The following is a 21,094-nucleotide window of genomic DNA, read 5'->3' as shown; positions in this document are numbered from 1 at the left end:
CACTTTGTTGACCGTTTCAAAGTTTTCTTTATAATGATCCTGGCTGGAAATGGTCATTTAAAAATAAAAAGATATAAATATACACAGATGTAATTGCATGACTTCAGTAAGCTGGGGCTCTAGGCATTAGCCTATAGAACCTATGCTTTAATGCAGCACAGAGTAAAACAAAAAATTTCAAACACTGGGTCAGTTTACAAATGTTAACCATCACAGCTAATAAGTGACATGTGGTCTGCTCGCCTGTTAATTCAGCCCATCTGTAAAGGCAGAATGATTGATAATGAAAATGTTTTGCTGTTAATTACTCTATTGTTAAACCAATCACTGAACAACAACAGTTTATTCTTGTTCATTTATATTTCTATTATGGGAGTCCAGATGCCCCCCATCAGGTCTCGTTGTGCTAGGTGCTGTACAAACATATACAAAGACATAGTCCATGTCCCAAAAAGCTTACAGTCTAGGAAGCAGATAAGCAAAGTTACTGATTAGCATTTTTTAAACACACTTGTCTTTATCTTTCCTGAAATTAGAAAAAGGCCCTTCGGGAGAAATGGCTCTTGGATGGTCTGAGTGCTCTCACTCCAAAAGAGCAAGAAAATATGCAAAAGCACAATAAGAAAGACCAAGAATGGACCAACGAGCTGGAACAAAGCATCCTCAGGTACAGCACAAATTTGTTGTGGCCCTCTGTAGTCATTAAAATGATTCATTCTTAAAAGCATGAAGAAAAGGAGAGGTCCCACCCTCCATTGTTACAGGTAAAATGAAGTATAGGCTAAGGCTAATAATTTGCAGTGTTTTATTAAATTCCAAGGGTGCAAGACAGTCTTTAATATATTCTAAGGGCTCCTACAACTATCAGAAGTATAGCATGTGGGTTTGAAAGTCATTATTCCTCAAATCTATACAATACCCCTAAAGGATTTGTTTTTCTGACTCCAAATTCACCATTCCCTGTACTCTACAGAGGCAAGCACCAGCATGTGGTTTTTGCTCAGAGATGCCAGCAGTTGAATGAATATTTTAGTAAATCAGATAATGCACACTTAAAATTAAGATAACCAATAAGTTCTTAATTTTAGCTAAAGAACATGTAGCCTTCAAAACTTGACCCCTTGCAAAGCATTCCACATCACAGTATAGTACCTCTAAGTCATGTAAGCATTCGTGTCCTGTGATTATCTCCAGTCATGCTTTCACTCATAACCTATAATGTTAAGCACGTCCTAAATTTAATCCTCAGAACCCTCCTGCAGAGTCCTTCCTTTACCCTTTTGCTACCACGTCATACCAGTGTTTCTACAAATCTCACAGCTTGGCTCTCCACCACATATAGCTATTTTAAAGCTGCATAAACAGATTCAGACATGGTGGACCTATTGGATCACAGGCATGTTCTTCAGGATTGTTAGCTGCATTCACTACTTCTTGACGGCTGTGGGGTTTGTACTGTACACATGTTGTCACTCCTCTGTGGTTAGCAGTACCGACATTTGCCGAGTGAGGACTACAGCAAAGATGAAGAGCTGTTTCTTTAGATCCACAAAATTGCCTTGTCCCTGGAGCCTTGATGAAGCTTCTTCCTACCTTATTTTAATTTAACAGCATCTTCATCTGGAGAGTCCTCTTCCTCAGCTCTCCTCCTCCGCCCACTCCTTTGGCTAAATTGTCGTCAAGATTATCTCCTATCCACCTCCTCTCTACTTCTTGTCTTATTGGTACAAGTGATATTTATTTGCTGATGGGCTGCACTGCTGTGCCAGCTTGTGTCCCATAATTAGACTGATTCCTTCCGTGAAGCACTTTTCTCAAGGGGAATCACTTTTTGAGTACATCAGTGGAATGCTTTGTTGTGGTGACAAGGGTATAGCTGCCTCGCTGGTTGTAATTATGAAGACCCAGGTAAAATGCATCAATGTATTCCACTGACAATGTGATTTTCAAATATTGCTCACACACACACACACACACACACAGAGGGAAGGATAGGCTCAGGACCAAGCAGAGGACACACAGCATGCTATGAGCTGCTCTCCTACTGTTAAAGCCACAAGGAATCCTGTTTCTCGGATATACCAGGAGGAGACTTTTTCCAAGGCTTGCTGACTTTCAGGAGGAATGGGGCATCTAACTCCACTTTGAGCCTTTGGGAAGAGAAGAAAAAAAACAAAAAACAAACCCCAACCTAGCCTCCCCAGCAATTTTTTTAAAATGCTATTTTTAAAGCCATAGAATCAGGTCAAGACTGTTCGTGTTTTTCCTTTCTCCTCCCTGCAGCAGTCCTCTACACTGTTTCAAATTCATTCAGTGGCACCTAAATAAAGAACAGTGCCCTTATCCTGCAGCTCTGTGAATAGTAGTAGAGCTAAATTGAGAGTTATTGAACTCCTGACAGATTAAATGCCTTGGAAACCCAGGCACCCCAGCGGGAAAGTACTGTAACTCCAGAGTATAAATCCAATTTGTCACCTGATGAAGGTACCTTAAGTGTTCTCAGTGCCTGAGTCATAGTATCTGGCAGGTCTCATGGCAACAGTTGCTGCAGGTCTCCTGCATCCTGTCAATAGAGAGGACTTAGAATGAGCATCAAAATAACTCCTACAGTATTAGCTCAAAGCTTACAGCAAGTTTTTAAATCCTTATAATAAGTGGTCAGACTATTGCACTGAAAAAAAAAAAAAAGACACTACATTCTTAAAATTGACTTAACCAGGTTTCTAATAAGGTTAAATCCTATTAGAATCACCTGTGTAGTGATGATATTTTTGTATCTCTTACGATGCTTAATTCCTAAGGACTGTTAAGGATGTTGCAGGATCTCATTACAGAGTACATACTGTCCTTCGATGCTGCCTTTATTCAAAATATAGCCATTATTTCCTCCTGGACAGGAGGTTGTATACACTGATCGTACACTTTCTTTTGCACCATATGGAACCTTTCTATTTCATCTCACTTATCATTGTTCTTACTATAAAGTCAACATACTGTAAAGGAGAGAACCACCCCCCTCCAAAAAACACCCAAAACAGAACTAAATACTTCTTTGTATTTCAGGGAGGTGGATTAGAATCAGAGCCCCTACTTTTCATTCCAGGTTGAATACAAAAGTAGACCAGGGGTAAAAATTTCAGAAGTGCCTAAGTGACTTAGGCTCCAAAGTCCCATTTTCAAAAAAGTTACTTAGGCACATAGATGCAGGTAGGCTCTTAGTGAGATTTTCAGAAGTACCTAGGCATCTAATTCCTATTTACTTCAATAGGAGTTAAGCACCTAGATACTTCTGAAAATCCCACTAAGTGCCTATCTGCATCTTTAAATGCCTATAATTTAAAAATATGGCCATTAAGCTCCAAGGTCACTTAGGCACTTTTTTGCATTCTAGATCATATTTTTACCAAAGCCTAGTTTGTGATTCTGGTTCAGATGTAGCCAAAGCTTTACAGCAACAATAATTCTCATGAGGTTTGGCCCAGAGATGTTGAAAAAAAAAATCTCACTGCTGGCAAGCTTTCTACCATTTGGAAATAAAACTGCATAAAACCAGCTCATAGCTATAAGTGTCATCTAATCCATAATCTAGATGTAATTCAACCTTGAACCTGAGCCTAAGCATAACCCTCCAACACTGATCCAAAGACTTTCTTGTCCCTAGCCCATCTCTGATAGTTTTCCATTAGTTTTACATGCAGAAAACAATCAAATAGCTTAGTTACAGAATACAAATATCCATTAAATTCCTAGTGGAATTTTAGCCTGAGAGTTTTTAATTATTTCCACTCTATCTTCACTGAAGATCTATTTGAAAATCCCTTCCCCAAACACACAGTGTTTTCCCGTATACCGGGAAGCCAATTTTTTAAAAGCTAACTTCTATTTCTGTGCCTGTACATTTCAGGTTCGAGCAACTGTAAAAGCAAATTTGAGCCTTCAGTTGTTTACAGGCATGATTAACATGCCGTGGGTGTCTAAGCACCTGACTGTGACCACAAATCAGTTATTTAGATTGCAAAATTATTTCAATTGCTCCCACAGTCATTTACAAATGCAAAATCAGAAGCTTAGTTAAACTCAGGATGAAAATTTCATCTGAAATGTCCACTGCCCCGCAACATTAAAAGCTTCCTCTCTTCATATTAGTCTACTTCATTTTGCTATTCATGAATAGTGGAACCCAGAACTGTTGCTGATTTTGTATGTACCCTTGTGGCAGGTGACCTTTTGCAGTGCGATATGGACATTTTCTCAGCTCTGTGCTATTATTATTTGCGTCATCTACTTAATTTTGTTGCCCAGCTAACTTCTCCTTCCCTTTGACCTTTCTTTGCAAGCACTCTTAGATCATTTTCTCCTCCAGAGGATTTCCACTTCTTGATGCACATACAAAATATCCTAGCTTTAACTGAAGTGCAAAGAGAGCCTGACACAAATGGCATGAGTATAAAACTGCCAAGGGAAATGCAACACAGAGACAGTCACTGTACCCTTCTTAAAGTGAGAAGATCTAGTTATGATGTAATGCTACTTAAATAGAAATGAGTGTCAGTAAATATCACTTAGTTTTGTTTTGAATGTGCTGTGTTTGAACGAATGTAGAAAGGAATCAGTGCTATTACTCAGCAAAAATATCTCCCAAAAGATATAAGCGAACTCAAGTGTAGAAGAAATCGCAGACACAGCTCTTTCACATAACTCACATTCTTTAAGCTAACACATTTGGCAGCCAAAGGACTACATTTAGAACCATTATAAAATACTGCGGGGGACGCCCAGAGCTCTGAGCCATTGTGTTTTCTCTCTGCCTCAGGAGGAGTGGGTTTTGCTCGAGATTAGAGTGTGTGTCAGCTCCCACCCTGCCCCCATAATGTGTCTTCCTCACTAGCCATCTCCACACTCTTCCAATCTTCACATGCCTAGCAGGCAAAAGTTAGTGAACTCCAGCCCCAGAGCTCCTCAGAGATGTCTTTCTTCAATGCACAGCCCCATCACTGCACATTCACTGAAAATACTACATCTGTTGCTCCTTTAAACCGTCAATACATTTCAGCTCGTTAATGTAGCTGGTATTTGACACTCTTATTTCAGTCACAGCACTGAACTGGTTTATAGTAAAGGTAAAACAAGATTCCACAGAAAGCCATAGGTTTAAGTGATACCAAGTACTAGGAATAAAGGTAAAAAGGTTTACAAACAAACAATGGTAAGAATACACTTTCTAAAGGGCACAGACTTAATTTAGCAAGCTGTAGTCTTCATTTAAGGTAGCTTCCCCACTAATATTCCTTTTCCAGCAATAGCTGATTAGCTCATAACCAGGCCCTGGCTTTCCTTGTCTCCTCAAGTGAATGATAGTCTTTGTGTGTGTCCTTATATCTCAAAGTCTGCCTTTCTTTCCAGGGTCAAATTGATCCCTTGGGGTTCAGTCTGCTGTCTCCGCCAGGAGACCAACTGCATCTTGATTAAGGTGTCCCCTGGTGTATTCCAATGTGATGGGTCCTGCTGCCATTTTACAATGCAAATGTCCCTATAGCAATTCCCCATGCCAAATGACTGGGAATTGTCCTTCCTTTTGTTTACCACAAACGTAAATTACAATCCCATCATCATTGATCAACCCTGCTTTGTTTGTATTCAACTCCTGGGCAGACACGTTTTCTACTTTGTTCAGATACAGACTTTACAGGCTAATATCAGAAGCCATCCACACTCAGCCTTGGCACATACATTTCACAATGATATCAGTGACCAGTCTGTTGTAACTTGCCAAAGGATACCTCACAAGGCATACTTTGTATAAATATTTATTGCAATAGTGTGTAGGGTGTGAATACAAGGGTACCTAGTGAGTCACACCCAGGTCTGACATAATGCAATTTAATTCCCAGAGAACTTAAAAGACAAGAAACAGGAATCAAGCTGAAATGAGTAACACTCCAGGAAGTACAAAGGTATAATGAGATGGTGTTAGCTGTTGAAAGCATGATCTGAATATCATCAAATTCTAATACCACAAAATAGTTGGGGGTTGATCAAACTGTAACAAGCTAAAACTCCATGCGAGCAAAACATAGCATAAAAGCATTAAAATCTTTGCAAGTGAAAGCCTCACCATCTTAGTGCTGATCTATAGATGGCCTTGTGTGGGTGTGCCAAAGAGGAGAGAAAGTGTAAGAAACTCCCATCATTTCACCACACCTGCTAGGTGTAGTTCAGCTGTCTGCGCACAGGAGCACAAAATATAGTGACCTCCTAGCACTAACCAGGCCAGAATGGGTGTGGCTATGGTCCAACCTTCCTGTACACTGGTAAGTGCTTGCAGGTGAGCACAGTTATACCTTTTTAAAAGATATAGCAAGACCTACTCCTGATCAGACTTCCCAGGCCCTTTGTTCTGTATTATACAGGTGTAATAGCTCTGTCTACCATTGGCGGAGATCTAGATATGCTTTAAAGGTTTTCAGGACCTTAATATACAAGAAACACCTAACTATTTACATGAGCACCTCACAATCATTAATGGATTTTATCCACAATACCTGTGAGAGGTAGGGAGCCATTATCCCCATTTTACAGATGGAGAATTGAAGCATGGGGTAGATTAAGGCCCAGACCACAAAAAGATGTAGGCACCTTACTCCTATTGAAATCAATGGGAGTTAGGCCCCTAAATACCTTTAAGGATCTGGGCCTAAGTGTCTTGCCCAAGATCACATAGGAAGTCAGCGTGTGAGCAGGGAGTTGAACCTAAGTCTTACAAATCTTAGTGTAATGTCCGTTCCAATAGCCCACCTTCCTACCACTGTGCTATAACTGCCTATCCAACAGCTCTGAAAGAGAAGACAGATACACTGCTCATGTGCACACTTGCCACTGAGTAACACTATATTATTGAAAATCCCAGAGAAAGAATTTTACTGTTCATCTGAATGTCAAACTAGAGAGTGGCTGTCACATGTACTACCAAGGGGTGAGTTATTCTGTGCTTCTTTCTTTCTCACTCTTTTTAAAGAAAAACATGTAAATTCCTTTAAGGAATATTACAGCATTTCTTTAGCTCCTGGTTTCTTTCTGCAGTTGCAGGCAGATTTCATAGTGAATGCATGCATCTTTCCCTCTCATCCCACTACGGGGCCTCCAGTTTGAACCATTTCTTTTTTGGAGTGCCCAGTAGGTCCCTTCCAGGGTTAATTTGTACCTGTTGATCATCCAGTACACAAGCAGGATTTCTGCTTTTTTAGATAAAAGAGAGAGTTCCGTTCTTTGTATCAATACTGAACAATTAACAGTGACCTGAGCCAAAACTGCAGGCGAGTAGTTCAACACTCAGGTTACAAGCCGGAATAGCATTCACAGTATCTATCCCATAATACTCTGTTTACATGGTAGAGGTTACAGGGCATAAAGCCACACATTCTCAGCTGAGGGTGCAAACTGGCTGCAGAATCAGGTAGACATATTTTGTCACTTAACTGGACAGCTTGGTTGCAAAAACCGTTCATTCTCGGTAGAATTAGTTGCTAGACAACTTATTTAAAAAAGATTACAAATAACAACATGTTACCAAGCACCATCCAGGCAGTTGGGAATATCCAGTATACTCCCAATTATCCAAATAGCAATGGGAACATGGATTTTATTCAGATACTCAGGAATTTGGATCATTGAGAGGGCAGGAGCCATTCAGCAGCTGAGTGGCCTCCCCTGCAGCCTGGGGCTTATCCTCTGCCTCTTCCTCACCGTCCTGACCAGGGGTTTCTGCTCTGCCCACCAGGACTGCAGTCTTCTCTGCACCTTGCACCTGCAGGGATTGGGTGTCCCCAGCCTGGTGGCAGCCCTCTGCAACTCTGCTGTAATGGCCCCACTTACTCATTCCTGTGACAGTGGTCTGCCACAGGAGCCATTGAGCAGCAGTGTGGCTCCCCTGCCACAGAGTCTAGTCCTCCTCTTTGCAGTCCTGGCCCAGGGTCTCTGATTAATTATTTGAACCTCTGCATTATCCAAATCCATCCCTTGTCCCCAAGCATGAGATACCTGCCTTCTGCAGCATGCATCTCATGCTGCAGGACAAGGAAGGGGCCCAGATAAGGGGAGGTTCGGATAATAGGGTTTTGGAAAAATAGAAGCTGTAATTTATGAAGGGAAGTTATGGCTAGATGGAGCCCAGAGCTGCTAAAATGTTGGCCCTCCCCGAACTGACTTTTCCTCTCTTTCTGGTATCCTCCAGCCAGACTCTTGTCTTTCTTTCACTCCTGCCTGGGTCCTTGTTCTTTCTTCCAGGTGAGGCAGAGCTGCCTCTCCCTGCAAGCAGCAGCAATCAGCTGTGTGCTGTACTGTTTCCTGAGTCAGTCACTGCTCTGATTGGGCACTCTCTGACTTGAAGTCCCATTTCCAAAGATCCTGCCTTAATCTACTGATGGAAATGGGAAACTGCCTTGAGCCGTGAATGTTACTCAAGGGCAGATGGACAAATACCCACACCAGGTATTTAATATCAGTAGATATGCCCAGCTTCCCTACACCTGAAACCTGTACAAAGCAGTGAAAACCTCCAAAGATAAGTACCCCATAGCAGCCAAATTCCTCTCACAGCATATGTATTTTTAAAAAAATAAACACTAAGAATGGGAAATAGTTAAATATCAGAACTTTTTTCCCCCAAATAGAACATTTAAACATTTCTAAATCAGATTAAAAAAAATAAATTACAAAAAGCTATTCTGGCACAATTTTCAGCCTCTCCAGCTATGCACGTGACACATGCAGCACAGGGCTTTTGCAAGAATGCATCCCTACAAGCTTCAATGTGCAAATGTATAAGATTCTTTGCAAACTGACCCTAAAAGTTTTATACATAAACATGAAATGATAGAAACAAGTGCAAAAGCAATTATTTTAGATCCAGATCACTGAAGTCAAGGGGAATCTTTCGATGAATCCAGTGGAAATGTACCTATGGATTTAGCTTAGGACCATAATTACTGTTCTCTGCTGTGGGCTTGAGTAACATATAGAGGGCTGGTGAGAAAACAAGCCTTCCTTTTCACAGAAAATTACAAAGTTTCAAAACCTTCATGACAACGTTTTCCTCAACTCCAATCCCTTTCTGTGAAACATTTCAGTTTTGACAAAACAGCATTTTTGATGGTAAAAAGTTGTGCTGAAGCATTTTTGACCAGCTGTAACATACAGTTCTGCATAACAACAACAAAAGAGAGAGGGAGGGAGAAAAGAATTGTGATTCCCTATAGATATACAGGATGTACAGAGAGGCCACACACAACTAGTAAGAAGACAGGGTGAAATCCAGCGTAGACTAAGAGATGAATTCTTTCAGCTGGGTATCAATGTGCCTCTTCTGTAACAATAAAGGCTTTAAAAGCTCTCAGACACCCAACATGTCTGGCAGGGAGGCTATTTTGGGTTAGTACTATTGAAATCTGGAAGGGAGATAGTAGGATCTCCAGTAATGGATACACTGTCTTATTAATACCCAAATTTAGTTTACTAAATATTCGTGGAATATTGCAAAACACAGTGGTATTTTAGGTTTATGCTTGCATTGTATCTAATCTGCTTACAGAGGCCTTTGGTTACAGCCAGGCATGACCCAAGACACTTTCCTTTAATAAATGGGTCCCTTAAAATTACCTTCTTGTTATAGAACACCTAACCCAAGTGAGAAGAAGGTTCAGAAAGGGGATGTCATTAATATCCCGCTGACATATATCCTGCTTATTGAAGCTGACAAGCTTCTCTTGCAAACTGGCTGCAATTATGAGGACATTACCTTGTACACTTGAGGCCCTGCCTCAGCAAGCACAATAAATGTTGTTCAGCTTTCCGTGCTGCCTGTCCTTGGTGCATTGAATCAGCATTTCTGGGCGTATTACTGTTCTTCTGAAAAAGAGAGACTTCCAGAGATGTGGAGCCAGCACTTCTTCCACAGAGCAGGATGTATAGCAATGTTGAGTTATAATGGTAAAGGGCATATGGCAGGAAGGAGGATTTTAGAGACCATTGATAGCTGGGACATGGCTTTATGACTCCATCTATTTAAAACTGGTCAATGTTGTAAAGTTGTAGAAGGTACACATCCAGTTCTCTACTTGGACTAAGGTGTGCCACATCTAAAACCCCATCATCACAGTACTTTGCATTTATGCATCACCCTTCCTTTCACAATTAATCAAGCCTCATGCAGTAACATGCCTGGGAGTCAGGTATTGTTACACCCTGTTCGTGGATTGTAAAGTGAGAGACAGAGATGGGGGGAGGGTCAATGTTCATATATATGTGCACTTGTGGACACACATACAGAGGAGCAAGTGTTAGACCATTCATCCCCCAAACCCCTTGTCACAACTGTAAATCAGTTGTACTTGGTCCCAAACAAATGAAAGTGAAAGAAGTAAAGCTTTAATCCCAGACTTTGTAGAAGTTTTTTGTACATGGGTGGCTTTGTTTTTGCCAGATACACAATTAACACTGGTTGGAAGGATTTGTGCTAGTATAATACTATCATCAACACAATTATGATTTGTAACAACAATTGTTTTCTAAATTGAAATAATTACACTGAAGAAAGATAATGAGATAACTTTATTGGTTTACTTTAGTCCTACAAAGTGAACTTTAGGTATTTGTAGCTGTGTTTTAAAACTCAAACAAGTGCTCATAATCCCAGTTCCACTGTGTGCCAGCAACAAGGAACAAATGCAATTTTATCTCCAAGGGCAGCAGTTTAGCTCTCTTATCTTCCTCCACTCTTTTGGAGCTCACTTCTGCCACACTTACTCACACAGAGTAGCACCTTACTCCACAAGAAGTCCAACTGAAATCATTGCCGTTATTTATGTAGTAAGGCACTAATCCACATTATGTAAAAATTGTCTGAATCTGGCCCCTTAATTATAATCTTGTAAATTGCTTATAACTTTCCTACCCACCAAGCAATGAAATTGCTCTGCTTGTTCTAGACATGGGAGAATGAGACATGGGAGAATGGTGATCCAGAACAAAGAAGTGAGCAAATAAACACATTCACCCCAGTCTGTGAACTGGCCTAATACGTTAAGTCATTGTTATATGGGGAGGTGAACACCATTTTAGTTGTGATAATGCTTGATAATGAGAGAGTTTAGTTGAAGGTGAAGAAATCCTTTAGGGGCCTGCCCCCTTCCCCCGCCTCTTCTAAACAAGTTAATAAAGAAACTTTACCAGAGTGCCTTAATCTGCTTATTTTCAAAGTATCCTCTGAAGAGATCTGTGACAAACAGGCATATTCTGATTTCATACCTTCCTAAATCAAGAGCAAATCAGTTTCATCAGTGTAAAAATGGTGTAAGTGTGAGAGGAATCAAGCCCATCGGTATCTCTATAGGAAATATACTGAAAGCATAATTGCATTTTAATACCTATTCTTTAAATATTGTTATATAAAATATGTTATACTTGCAGACTTGAGAAAGAAATTGAAGCTCTGGAAAAAGAAGAGATGAAAATCTCAGTTAATGAACAGGCAATTTTAAAGAAGCTTAAATCAGTTGAGAGAACAGCAGAAGATATCTTAAAGGTTGGTGTTACAACACTTCGGAAAACAGGATTCTTTACTAAAATCTATTTGTTATAATAATGAATTAAAGAGGAATTGAATGGATCATGGGACTGATAATGAGATACGGGGTATTTCGCCTCATTAGTTCAAATCTAACACAGAAGAGTGACCAAAAGATTACACTACCCAATGGCTACATGATCTATATGGAAAGAGTTTGGTGGTTTCAGCCCATTACTCTATGGAAAAAATATCTACAGCACATCACGAAATCACACACTGCAATTGGCAGCTTTGCAGGCAATCTCAGCAGAGAGGGCAAGGAATGAATAACGAGCATGGACACTGAGCTACCTAAACCCTTGAGGTGGTCACTCCAAGCAACTATATTGTGACAACTAGTTTGTCTCTCTAGTATCCTGGGACTGACAGGGCTACAGCTATACTATGTTGTTCACCTGTCATAGAGCCTAAGTGCACTTACAATAAAAATTGTATGGTACCATTAATCATTAGTCAGCTACGCTGACAAAATGTCAACAGCATTTTTTAAAACCCTCTTGTCTCCCTCTTGAAATAAAAGAGAAGCCTTAACCCATAACTTCAGGAAAACCCTAGCTTTAAACAGATTTTCAGCAATATGCCTGAAAGTCAACAAACTTGGGGCCAGAGTACACAACGCTTGCTCATGCAAATAGACTCACTGACTTCAATGAGATTACTCACAGCCACAATTGCCTGGTGGCTTTGTCAGCTCCAGGGAGAAAAGTAATTCCTGAAGTGAGGGCCCTCCACTAAGAACACCCCGTCCTCTACACTCCAGAAGTACTATGGGTTGTTCTCTAGTGCCACGTGAAACTGTGAGAGAGAGGCCATCAGGAGCCAGACTCTAAGGGGATAGATAAAGCATGCTGGCAGAGTGGAGTGGGAAAGCTTGCCCCACCACTGCAACTGTCCTGTTGAGAAGTTGTTTTCATTTCCAGGTATCTTCCAGTTCAAACTGAGCTACACAGAAAGTTAAAGAGTTGTGCAGTAGAAAAGTCTCTGTGTTTTGAGTTAATTTCTTAAAACTGAAATAATCACATATCACATTTTGTTGCTCTTTCTTCATAGTCTGTGAAGGCAGCTAAAGCAGGAATTCAAGAAGGTATGTTCAACAGAAGCATTTTATATTAAAATTTTTTTTAAATGTTTGTTGCATGAAGCCAATGAAAAGTACTGTGGATCTCCCATTTATTTATTTTTAACAGAGCCAGTGGACTACATATATACCAATATACCCGACCTTCCAAAATCCTTCAGACCTTCTGCACTGAAAAGGGCAGGACAGGCAGGAACTGAGGATGATGAGGAAAACAGAAGAGGTACAGACTGGTAGTAACTTTAGAAAGAGTGCAGATTTGTAATGGTTCATAAGAATCTTAAAAAATTAAAGCTAACTTATTTAGGGAAAGGATCAAGAGACTACAGATAATAGGCATAATTCTCTTCTTACTTACACACAGGTTACAGCCGTGTTAGTCTATATTCGCAAAAAGAAAAGAAGTACTTGTGGCACCTTAGAGACTAACCAGTTTATTTGAGCATAAGCTTTCGAGAGCTACAGCGAAAGCTTATGCTCAAGTCAACTGGTTAGTCTCTAAGGTGCCACAAGTACTCCTTTTCTTTTTACTTACACACAAAAACTCCATTGTAGTCAGTTGAGTGGCACTGCTGTATAACTGGTGTACCATTGAGAATGAGGCCCCATGTTTTCTAGCACTTTCATCCAGCACTGACTTACTGTACTTGAGGTAACCCCTATCTGGTTCTGATAGTAGTCCACATAATGCATTTTCCATGAGCAATTATGCCTGCTGAGTAACCCAAATCTAACCATCCCCTGACCTCCACAAAGCTTCCTGTCTCCCACTGTTCAAGACCAAGACTCTACTCCTGCATAGTATTACACTCCCTCAATTCCCATTGACTCCCACTGCTCGGCACCTTGTAGGAGCTGGCCTCAAGTTTAACCTGGCTTTCTCATTTGGTGTTGCATATTAGAGCCTCAAACAGCTGATTTTCTATCTGAGATGAGTCCCAACCAAAATATTATTTCTTAATATCTTCAAACTTTGAGGAGGACAGCAGGGGATAAAGTGGGGGTTCAATCTCAGAACCCAGACCTGGATTCAAGTGACAAGGTTGACCATTTTTGCTATTCTATGCTGAACCAAAAGCTTAAATCTTAGTGCATGCCTCATTCTTTGGTGCCTTAGACTCAGGATCCAAATTCTGCGGCACAGGACAACAATCTCTGCTGAAAATTGGACTATGAGATTTGACAGTTTATCCAAACCACCTATCATAAGGATAAGATCTAAATATTTGTTGCAGCTACTATGTTATCACTGTTAAGTTCTTATTTCTCTTAACAGCATTGTTTGCCATGGAAATTAAAGTTGAGAAAGACATGAAGACTGGGGAAAGCACAGTTTTGTCTACCATACCTCTTCCGTCTGATGAGTTTAAAAGTACAGGAGTAAAAGTCTATGATGACGGTAGGAAGTCAGTCTATGCAACGTGGTCCAACGGCAGCGTAACACACAATGGCATAGATGAGCTTGCACCTGTTGAGGTGGAAGATCTTTTAAGAAAAGCAACTGAAAAAAATGCTAAATCTCCTACAGAGTATCATGAGCCTGTGTATGCAAACCAGTTTTATAGGCCAACAACTCCCCAGAAAGACAAATTAGTTCCTGGACCAAATTTGGAAGACACTGTTAAAAAAGAGACTAATGAACTTGGCAATCATCAAAATGAATCTTTCTATAACAAAGGCAACAGGCAACATAATGAAGAAAATGGTTTTGATCTTCCCAAAGTAACACTGCCAAAGTCTCCCTCTCCAGGGTCTCAGCAAAAAGAGGGAAAGGTACACATTAATCCAAAAAACAGGATAATACATAATGACAAAAGAGGAGTTCTACAAAAGGATTTGGAACCCTATCAGAAGACAAGAGAGAGTCATTGTGAGGCAATGTTTATGAACTCAGAGGATACCAGTGAAAAGTCTCCTGTAACTCAGGATGCTGATGAAGACATTAGGTACAGCATTGTTCAAGCTGTGCCATGTTATGTGGATGATACAGAACCTGTTACAATGATTTTCATGGGTTATCAGCATGTAGATGATTATGAAGAAGCAGAAGCAAACAAAAACTTGTCCAGATATGATGGAATTATCCATGCGGAACTGGTTGTCATTGATGATGATGATGAAGATGACAGCAAATCTGAGAGACCATCGTATCATCCTGTAGGCCATTACAGTCAAGTTTACCAGCCACCCAACAAACAAATAGCAGAAGTTCCACAGAGGATCCCGGAGGACAACCTAGGTGGAAACATGAATAAATCATCCCACAAAAATTCCATATCACTGGAAGAACAAGAAGAAAGTTTGAGCTCTATGTACCATACTCATCTTGATGGCCAGCTATCTGGAGACGGTACAGAGGATCCCTCGTTAACAGGTAATAAAAAAGGAAAATCATGTCACTGCTGTTCACTCATGTAACAACTGATTGCATCACTCTTTTTTCCAACTAACAATCCTTTTCACTTTCCCATTCTTCTGCTGTCTTATGGACAATTACACAATTATTGGTCAATGTCTTTACTCTTTTTATTTGTTAATGTATGCTAATCTGAATTTTTAGTACTGTGGAATGCTTTTTTCACCTTCAGCAATGCTCTAGTTGGCATATTTTGAAATAATGATCATTTTGAAAATTAACTTCCAAAAACCTATTTCCATAATGTTCAGAGATTAAAAAAATGAAACAGAAATTTAACACTCTTGATTCTTCTAGAAATCCCAATTTAAAATACTACTTTTGACATATGATATATGAGAATACATTCACTTTGCTTCTGGGTGACTAATAGCATTGCTTCTTACACTATGTATCTCCTTATTGGGACATATCTGTGCCTGTGTTCTAACTACTTCCTGTATAATCTAATTTATGCCTTAAACTAGAAAGACTGTTTAGCAAGCAGCTTTACATTCTTCTTGGATCAATTTTGCCTACCTTGCCTTGACTATGTTTATGCAAATTAATGTATTTTCTAGCCTGATTTATTTAGATATTTTTATAGTTTTTAAAATATGACAAAATGCCATTTTCCTGTCTGTATATTAACTTCAGTCTGTCTGTATTGTCTGTCTTTATTTATTAAAATACCTTACTTTTTTCTAATCTGTTAACATATACAGTCTTGCACTCTTTCTTGGTGTACAATTTTATAAAAATGTTAAAAAGAAATCCTCAAATACCAATAGTTGTCTATCAAAGTAAGCGAATATGTTTTATATTTATACTATAATTTAGCTATCAGTGAAATATATCTAAAGAATAAGAGGAGCATGTTTCAATCAACTGGTAAAGATTATATTACATTTAAAAGAAAAAGACATCATCATAATATAACTCAAATGTATTCAATTGCATCCTGATCCTGTACCCCTCCCACCCTCCAAAATTCCCAGTAGTTTTGATTGCAGAAGACATGCAAGATTGGACCTTAGCTAACAATCCACTGGTGATCTAGCAATAGTTAGAATGTTAGGAAAGGAGTAGCAATTTAAATGTAAATATCTCCACAGGACATGGATACTTCATTGTAGCAAGCTAGCAATTTCAAGTAACATTGCCTGAGTATCACTGTGCTTGGAGAAGCTTCTGCATAGCTATTGTGAAAGGATGCATTCACTTATTTCATGTTGGCATGGTGCGGTCATGCACCATGCAGCCAGAAATTTTAAAGTTTACTTTTCTTTCATTTTCAGAAGCTGAATTTCTTTTGGCAGATAGAAATACACTCACAGGCTGGTCCTGCCTCATTTTAACAGTAAACTAACAATTATTTCAGTGGGAATAAGGCAAGCCTTAAATGTAGTTCTTTTAAACCATTTTTATCTTTGCCTAATTCCACTGATTTAAAATTTGTATAAGAGAGAGGAGAAACAGGTCATTGGATGTAATCCTGGCCCCATAGACATCAATAGGAGTTTTGTCACGGACTTCAATGGGGACAGAATTTCACCCCCTATGCGAAATACTATCTCTAGCAGCGTATTTTTAAGTTCCCAGTGGAACATGGAACAGGGCCACATCCCTCTCCTTCCCCCATCTTTTTGTCACCACCCCTTGCCCTATTAGATGGTGGAAAAAGCCAGGAAATGACTAATTGTTCCATACAGCCTTGTAGTCATACTGGTAGTTCTAAAAAGGAAACAAAACCAGGAAAACCTCTTATATCCAAAGTAACAATGTATTACAAAGGGCTACTGCTTAGAGAAAGAAAAAAAACTGTTTACAAATCAATAATTCGCTCAAATTCAACTACCAAGTTCATCCTGGTAACTCCACTGAAATCCATGGAGTTACCCCACGGATGAATCTGGCACATTACCGTTAATTGTTATCGCATTGCAAGCTCCTGTTTTGGGTCAGATGCTACAGTGTAGCATAGAGAGGAAAACAATCAACTAGGCACTTGAGGGCTGAGGAGTCAATGGTAGCATGTGCACACGAAGAACATGTATCAGGGACTCTGCTAAAAATGAAGGGGAAGTGGATGGCAAATAAGACTAGGGAACAGATATCTTATGGCAAAATTAATTTGAGAAGAATCTCCAGAGTAAATTGCTGTAGAGGTTAACGGTAGTAAGGGACAGCTCGGAGGCACATGAGCCATGTTCTTTGCCTATGTATTTGGGGATCCATGGGTTTGAACCAGTTTCCTGCACATCCCCCCCGCCCCATGCAGTACTAGAATTGCAGAACAGACCCCTCCCCTTTCCACATGGCAACCATACTTGCCTCCCTCTGAGAATGGTGGTGTACTCATGACCCCAATCTACAGTTACAGTCTACTGCTTCCATAGGGTCTAGCCCCAGGATTACAACTTCTATTTTTTAAAAAAAAAAAATTCATTTTCTTCATTTAATTTCCAGCATGTGAATTTGGCTCATGCAAACATTTGTAGCGATTTAAAAAAATTAATCGCAAATAATTGCACTGTTAAATAATAGAATACCATTTATTTAAATATTTGTGGATGTTTTCTACATTTTCAAATATATTGATTTCCAACTACAACACAGAATACAAAGTGTACAGTGCTCACTTCATATTTCTGATTACAAATATTTGCACTGTAAAAAGTAGTATTTTTCAATTCACTTAATACAAGTACTGTAGAACAATCGCTTTATCATGAAAGTTGAACTTACAAATGTAGAATTATGTACAAAAAATTACTACACTCAGAAACAAAACAATGTAAAACTTTAGAGCCTACAAGTCCACTCAGTCCTATTTCTTGTTCAGCCAATTGCTCAAATAAGTTTGTTTACATTTGCAGGAGTTAATGCTGCCCGCTTCTTGTTCACAATATCACCTGAAAGTGAGAACAGGCATTTACATGGCACTGTTGTAGCGGGCGTAGCAAGATATTTACATGCCAGATGCACTAAAGATTCATATGTCCCTTCAAGCTTCAACCACTATTCCAGAGGAATTGCGTCCAGGCTGATAATGGGTTCTGCTCGATAACAATCCAAAGCAGTGCAGACCAATGCATGTTCATTTTCATCATCTGAATCAGATGGCACCAGCAGAAGATTGATTTTCTTTTTTGGTGGTTCGGGGTCTGTAGTTTCCGCATCAGAGTGTTGCTCTTTTAAGACTTATGAAAGCATGCACCACACCTTATCCATCTCAGATTTTGGAAGGCAATTCAGATTCTTAAATCTTGGGTCGAGTGCTGTAGTTATTTTTAGAAATCTCACATTGGTACCTTCTTTGCGTTTGGTCAATTCTGCAGTGAAAGTGTTCTTAAAACAAACAACTACCAAGTCATCATCCGCGACTACTAAAACATGAAATATATGGCAGAATGCAGACTAAAACAGAGCCGGAGACATACAATTCTTCCCCTAAGGAGTTCAGTCACAAATTTAGTGAATGGATTTTTTTTTTATTTTAAAAACGAGCATCATCAGCATGAAAGCATGTCCTCTGGAATGGCGGCCAAAGCACAAAGGGGTATACTAATGTTTAGCATATCTGGCACATAAATACCTTGCAATGCCGGCTACAAAAGTCCCATGTGAACACCTGTTCTCACTGTCTAGTGACATTGTAAATAAGAAGTTGGCAGCAGCAGCATCTCCCATAAATGTAATCAAACTTGTTTCGCTTAGTGATTGGCTGAACAAGAAGTAGGACTGAGTGGACTTGTAGGCGCTAAAGTTTTCCATTGTTTTGTTTGAATGCAGTTATGTAACAGCAAAAGAAAAACCCAGAACCCACATTTGTAAGTTGCACTTTCACAATAAAGAGGTTGCACTACAGTACTTGTATGAGGTAAATTGAAAATAATCTTTTATCATTTTACAGTACAAATATTTGTAATAAAAAATATAAAGTGAGCAGTGTATACTTTGTATTATGTGTTGTAATTGAACTCAATATATTTGAAAATGTAGAAAAACATCCAAAATTTTAATAAATTTCAATTGGTATTCTACTGTTTAACAGTGCAATTAATCGCAATTAATTTTTTGGAGTTAATAGTGAGTTACCTGCAATTAATCAACAGCCCTAGTTTAAACTAAACCAGTAAGTGAAGGCTATAAACAAAGAGTTTAGTTTAATTACTCACATTTTCTTTTAAACTTGTCACCTATCCAAATCAAGAATCATACAGCTGTTCGCTCTGCATTAAATTAACATTAAAGAAAAAAAATTAATAAGCTTTGAAATTTAGCCCAGCTATCTTCTAAAAGTGTTAATGGATTCATTCTCTGTACTTTGTCTATGCTGTGAAATTACCAACACTAATCCTTTCTACTAATTTCTTTCTATAATACTAAAATAATGCTTAGTCTGTTGGATCTAACTATTCGGGGTAAGTACATTCTTCCTTATTCTAAACAAGGAGATTTTGATTCAGAAGCAGAAAGCTAATCATACTATTCACTGAGGTTTTCTGTTCTCTTTTCTATCCACAGCTCTGAGGATGAGAATGGCAAAGCTGGGGAAAAAGATGATTTAACAGCTGGAATGATATGGAACTCACATTTAGGCTTTATTAATCAAAAGAGAATAAAGTTAAGACTTCCTTTATCCCTGTTTTTCTGGACTTCGTGTTTTGCTTATTCTAAAATATAAGTGTGTATTACATATTACACATATGCAGCCCTGTCCCTCTGCAGAAATCCAGTGACTTCACTAGGATTCCTCCCAGACATAAGGGGGCATCTGCACGGATAAACAGTGCAAATCAAATCCTGGAGTCCTTACACCTAAATAAAACTACTACTGACATCAATAGGAAATTTTCCTACATAAGAACTGTCAACTTTGGCCCTGTACGAGCATACTGATATATACCTACACCCACGTGCTCTCACACACACACGCAATAATAGTTGCCATGAATACAGCACGGATAAGCAATTAAACACCCCTTGAGGAAATTCCAGTCTTCAATTTTTCAGACACATGCACACACTTGAAAGTGAACTAACCCAATTGAAGATGCTGTTGCAATGTATTTCTAGTGAAAGTTTATTAAGTTAATGTAAAAAAGAAAAAAGCAGCGATTTAAGGTAGAAATATGATGAAATGTAAATATGCTGAGAGATTCCCATAGCATAAATAGATGTTGCTCCACTGGACGCTGATGGATTGGTAGCAACTGACAACAGCTGAGGACTTGGCTCAAAGATGTTTTAGTCAATAATTACAGTTCAGGTTGTAGCTTCCTAGCAGGAGGCTCTTTCAAGTTAGCTGTGCCCCCGCAGGGATGTAAAAGCAAATCCAAATTCTCCCTCATTAGATGGTAACGGTCTGTCACCATGCTGGCTGTGGGTGGGCATTCTATAACTGTACTCCTACACATGGGCAGTGAGCAGGCAATAGCTAGTGCTAAATCTGATGCTAGACTTAGGTGCAACTCACACAAAGCACCCCATTGTGCTTGGCAAGCCCAGCTCTGCTTTTTTAGCTCCCCTGCTGCCCCACATGCAGTGAGCCATCATCATACCCAACACAAACACCTTTTGAGAGATACACATGGGTGCTTAAAAGGTAGGGCTGCAAAATCTCAAATGTTAGAACTTGGCCAAATGCAAGAAAATGAACAAATAAAACTGAATAAGGTTTAAGCTGTCGTGTGGCAGTTCTTTTCCACTTGCATTGTTTTCTCTCTCCTTCCATCTTTAGTAATCTTACATTCTCCTATTTTTTTTGCTTTTCCCTTTTGTCCGTTTTCTCCTACTAATCTGACCACCCCAGCTCTCCTAGTACCACACTCTCTCTCTCAGGCATTTTCATCCTAAGAAGATGGAGTCCCTTCCTTTCTCCTCCTGTGCTGGGGGACTCCTTGGTTCCTTTTCACCTCACATTCACCATCCCCAAAAAGTTCTGGGATAAGGAAGTTGGAAGTCAGAGGCATGGGTGTGTAGGAGAAGGGGA

The 21,094-nt window shown here is 39.4% G+C and overlaps 1 protein-coding gene across 1 annotated transcript in view; it reads left to right on the top strand.

Annotated features, from left to right (window-relative positions):
• Positions 1-19,696, top strand: part of PALMD (palmdelphin) — a 39,281-nt gene extending 19,585 nt beyond the window's left edge. Inside the window, exons 3-8 of the mRNA XM_077825211.1 lie at positions 537-667; positions 11,464-11,578; positions 12,674-12,707; positions 12,811-12,924; positions 13,978-15,075; positions 19,627-19,696. Of these exons, the coding sequence (XP_077681337.1) occupies positions 537-667; positions 11,464-11,578; positions 12,674-12,707; positions 12,811-12,924; positions 13,978-15,075; positions 19,627-19,670 (1,536 nt within the window). The 3' untranslated portion in view covers positions 19,671-19,696. The remainder of the gene's footprint in view (positions 1-536; positions 668-11,463; positions 11,579-12,673; positions 12,708-12,810; positions 12,925-13,977; positions 15,076-19,626) is intronic.
• The last annotated feature ends 1,398 nt before the right edge of the window (positions 19,697-21,094 follow it).

Source organism: Eretmochelys imbricata, chromosome 8, assembly GCF_965152235.1.
Source record: "Eretmochelys imbricata isolate rEreImb1 chromosome 8, rEreImb1.hap1, whole genome shotgun sequence".
In the NCBI taxonomy this organism is placed as follows: Eukaryota; Metazoa; Chordata; order Testudines; family Cheloniidae; genus Eretmochelys; species Eretmochelys imbricata.
The sequence above is the reverse complement of the archived record's forward strand: the minus strand, read 5'-3'. Positions and strand labels throughout refer to the sequence as shown.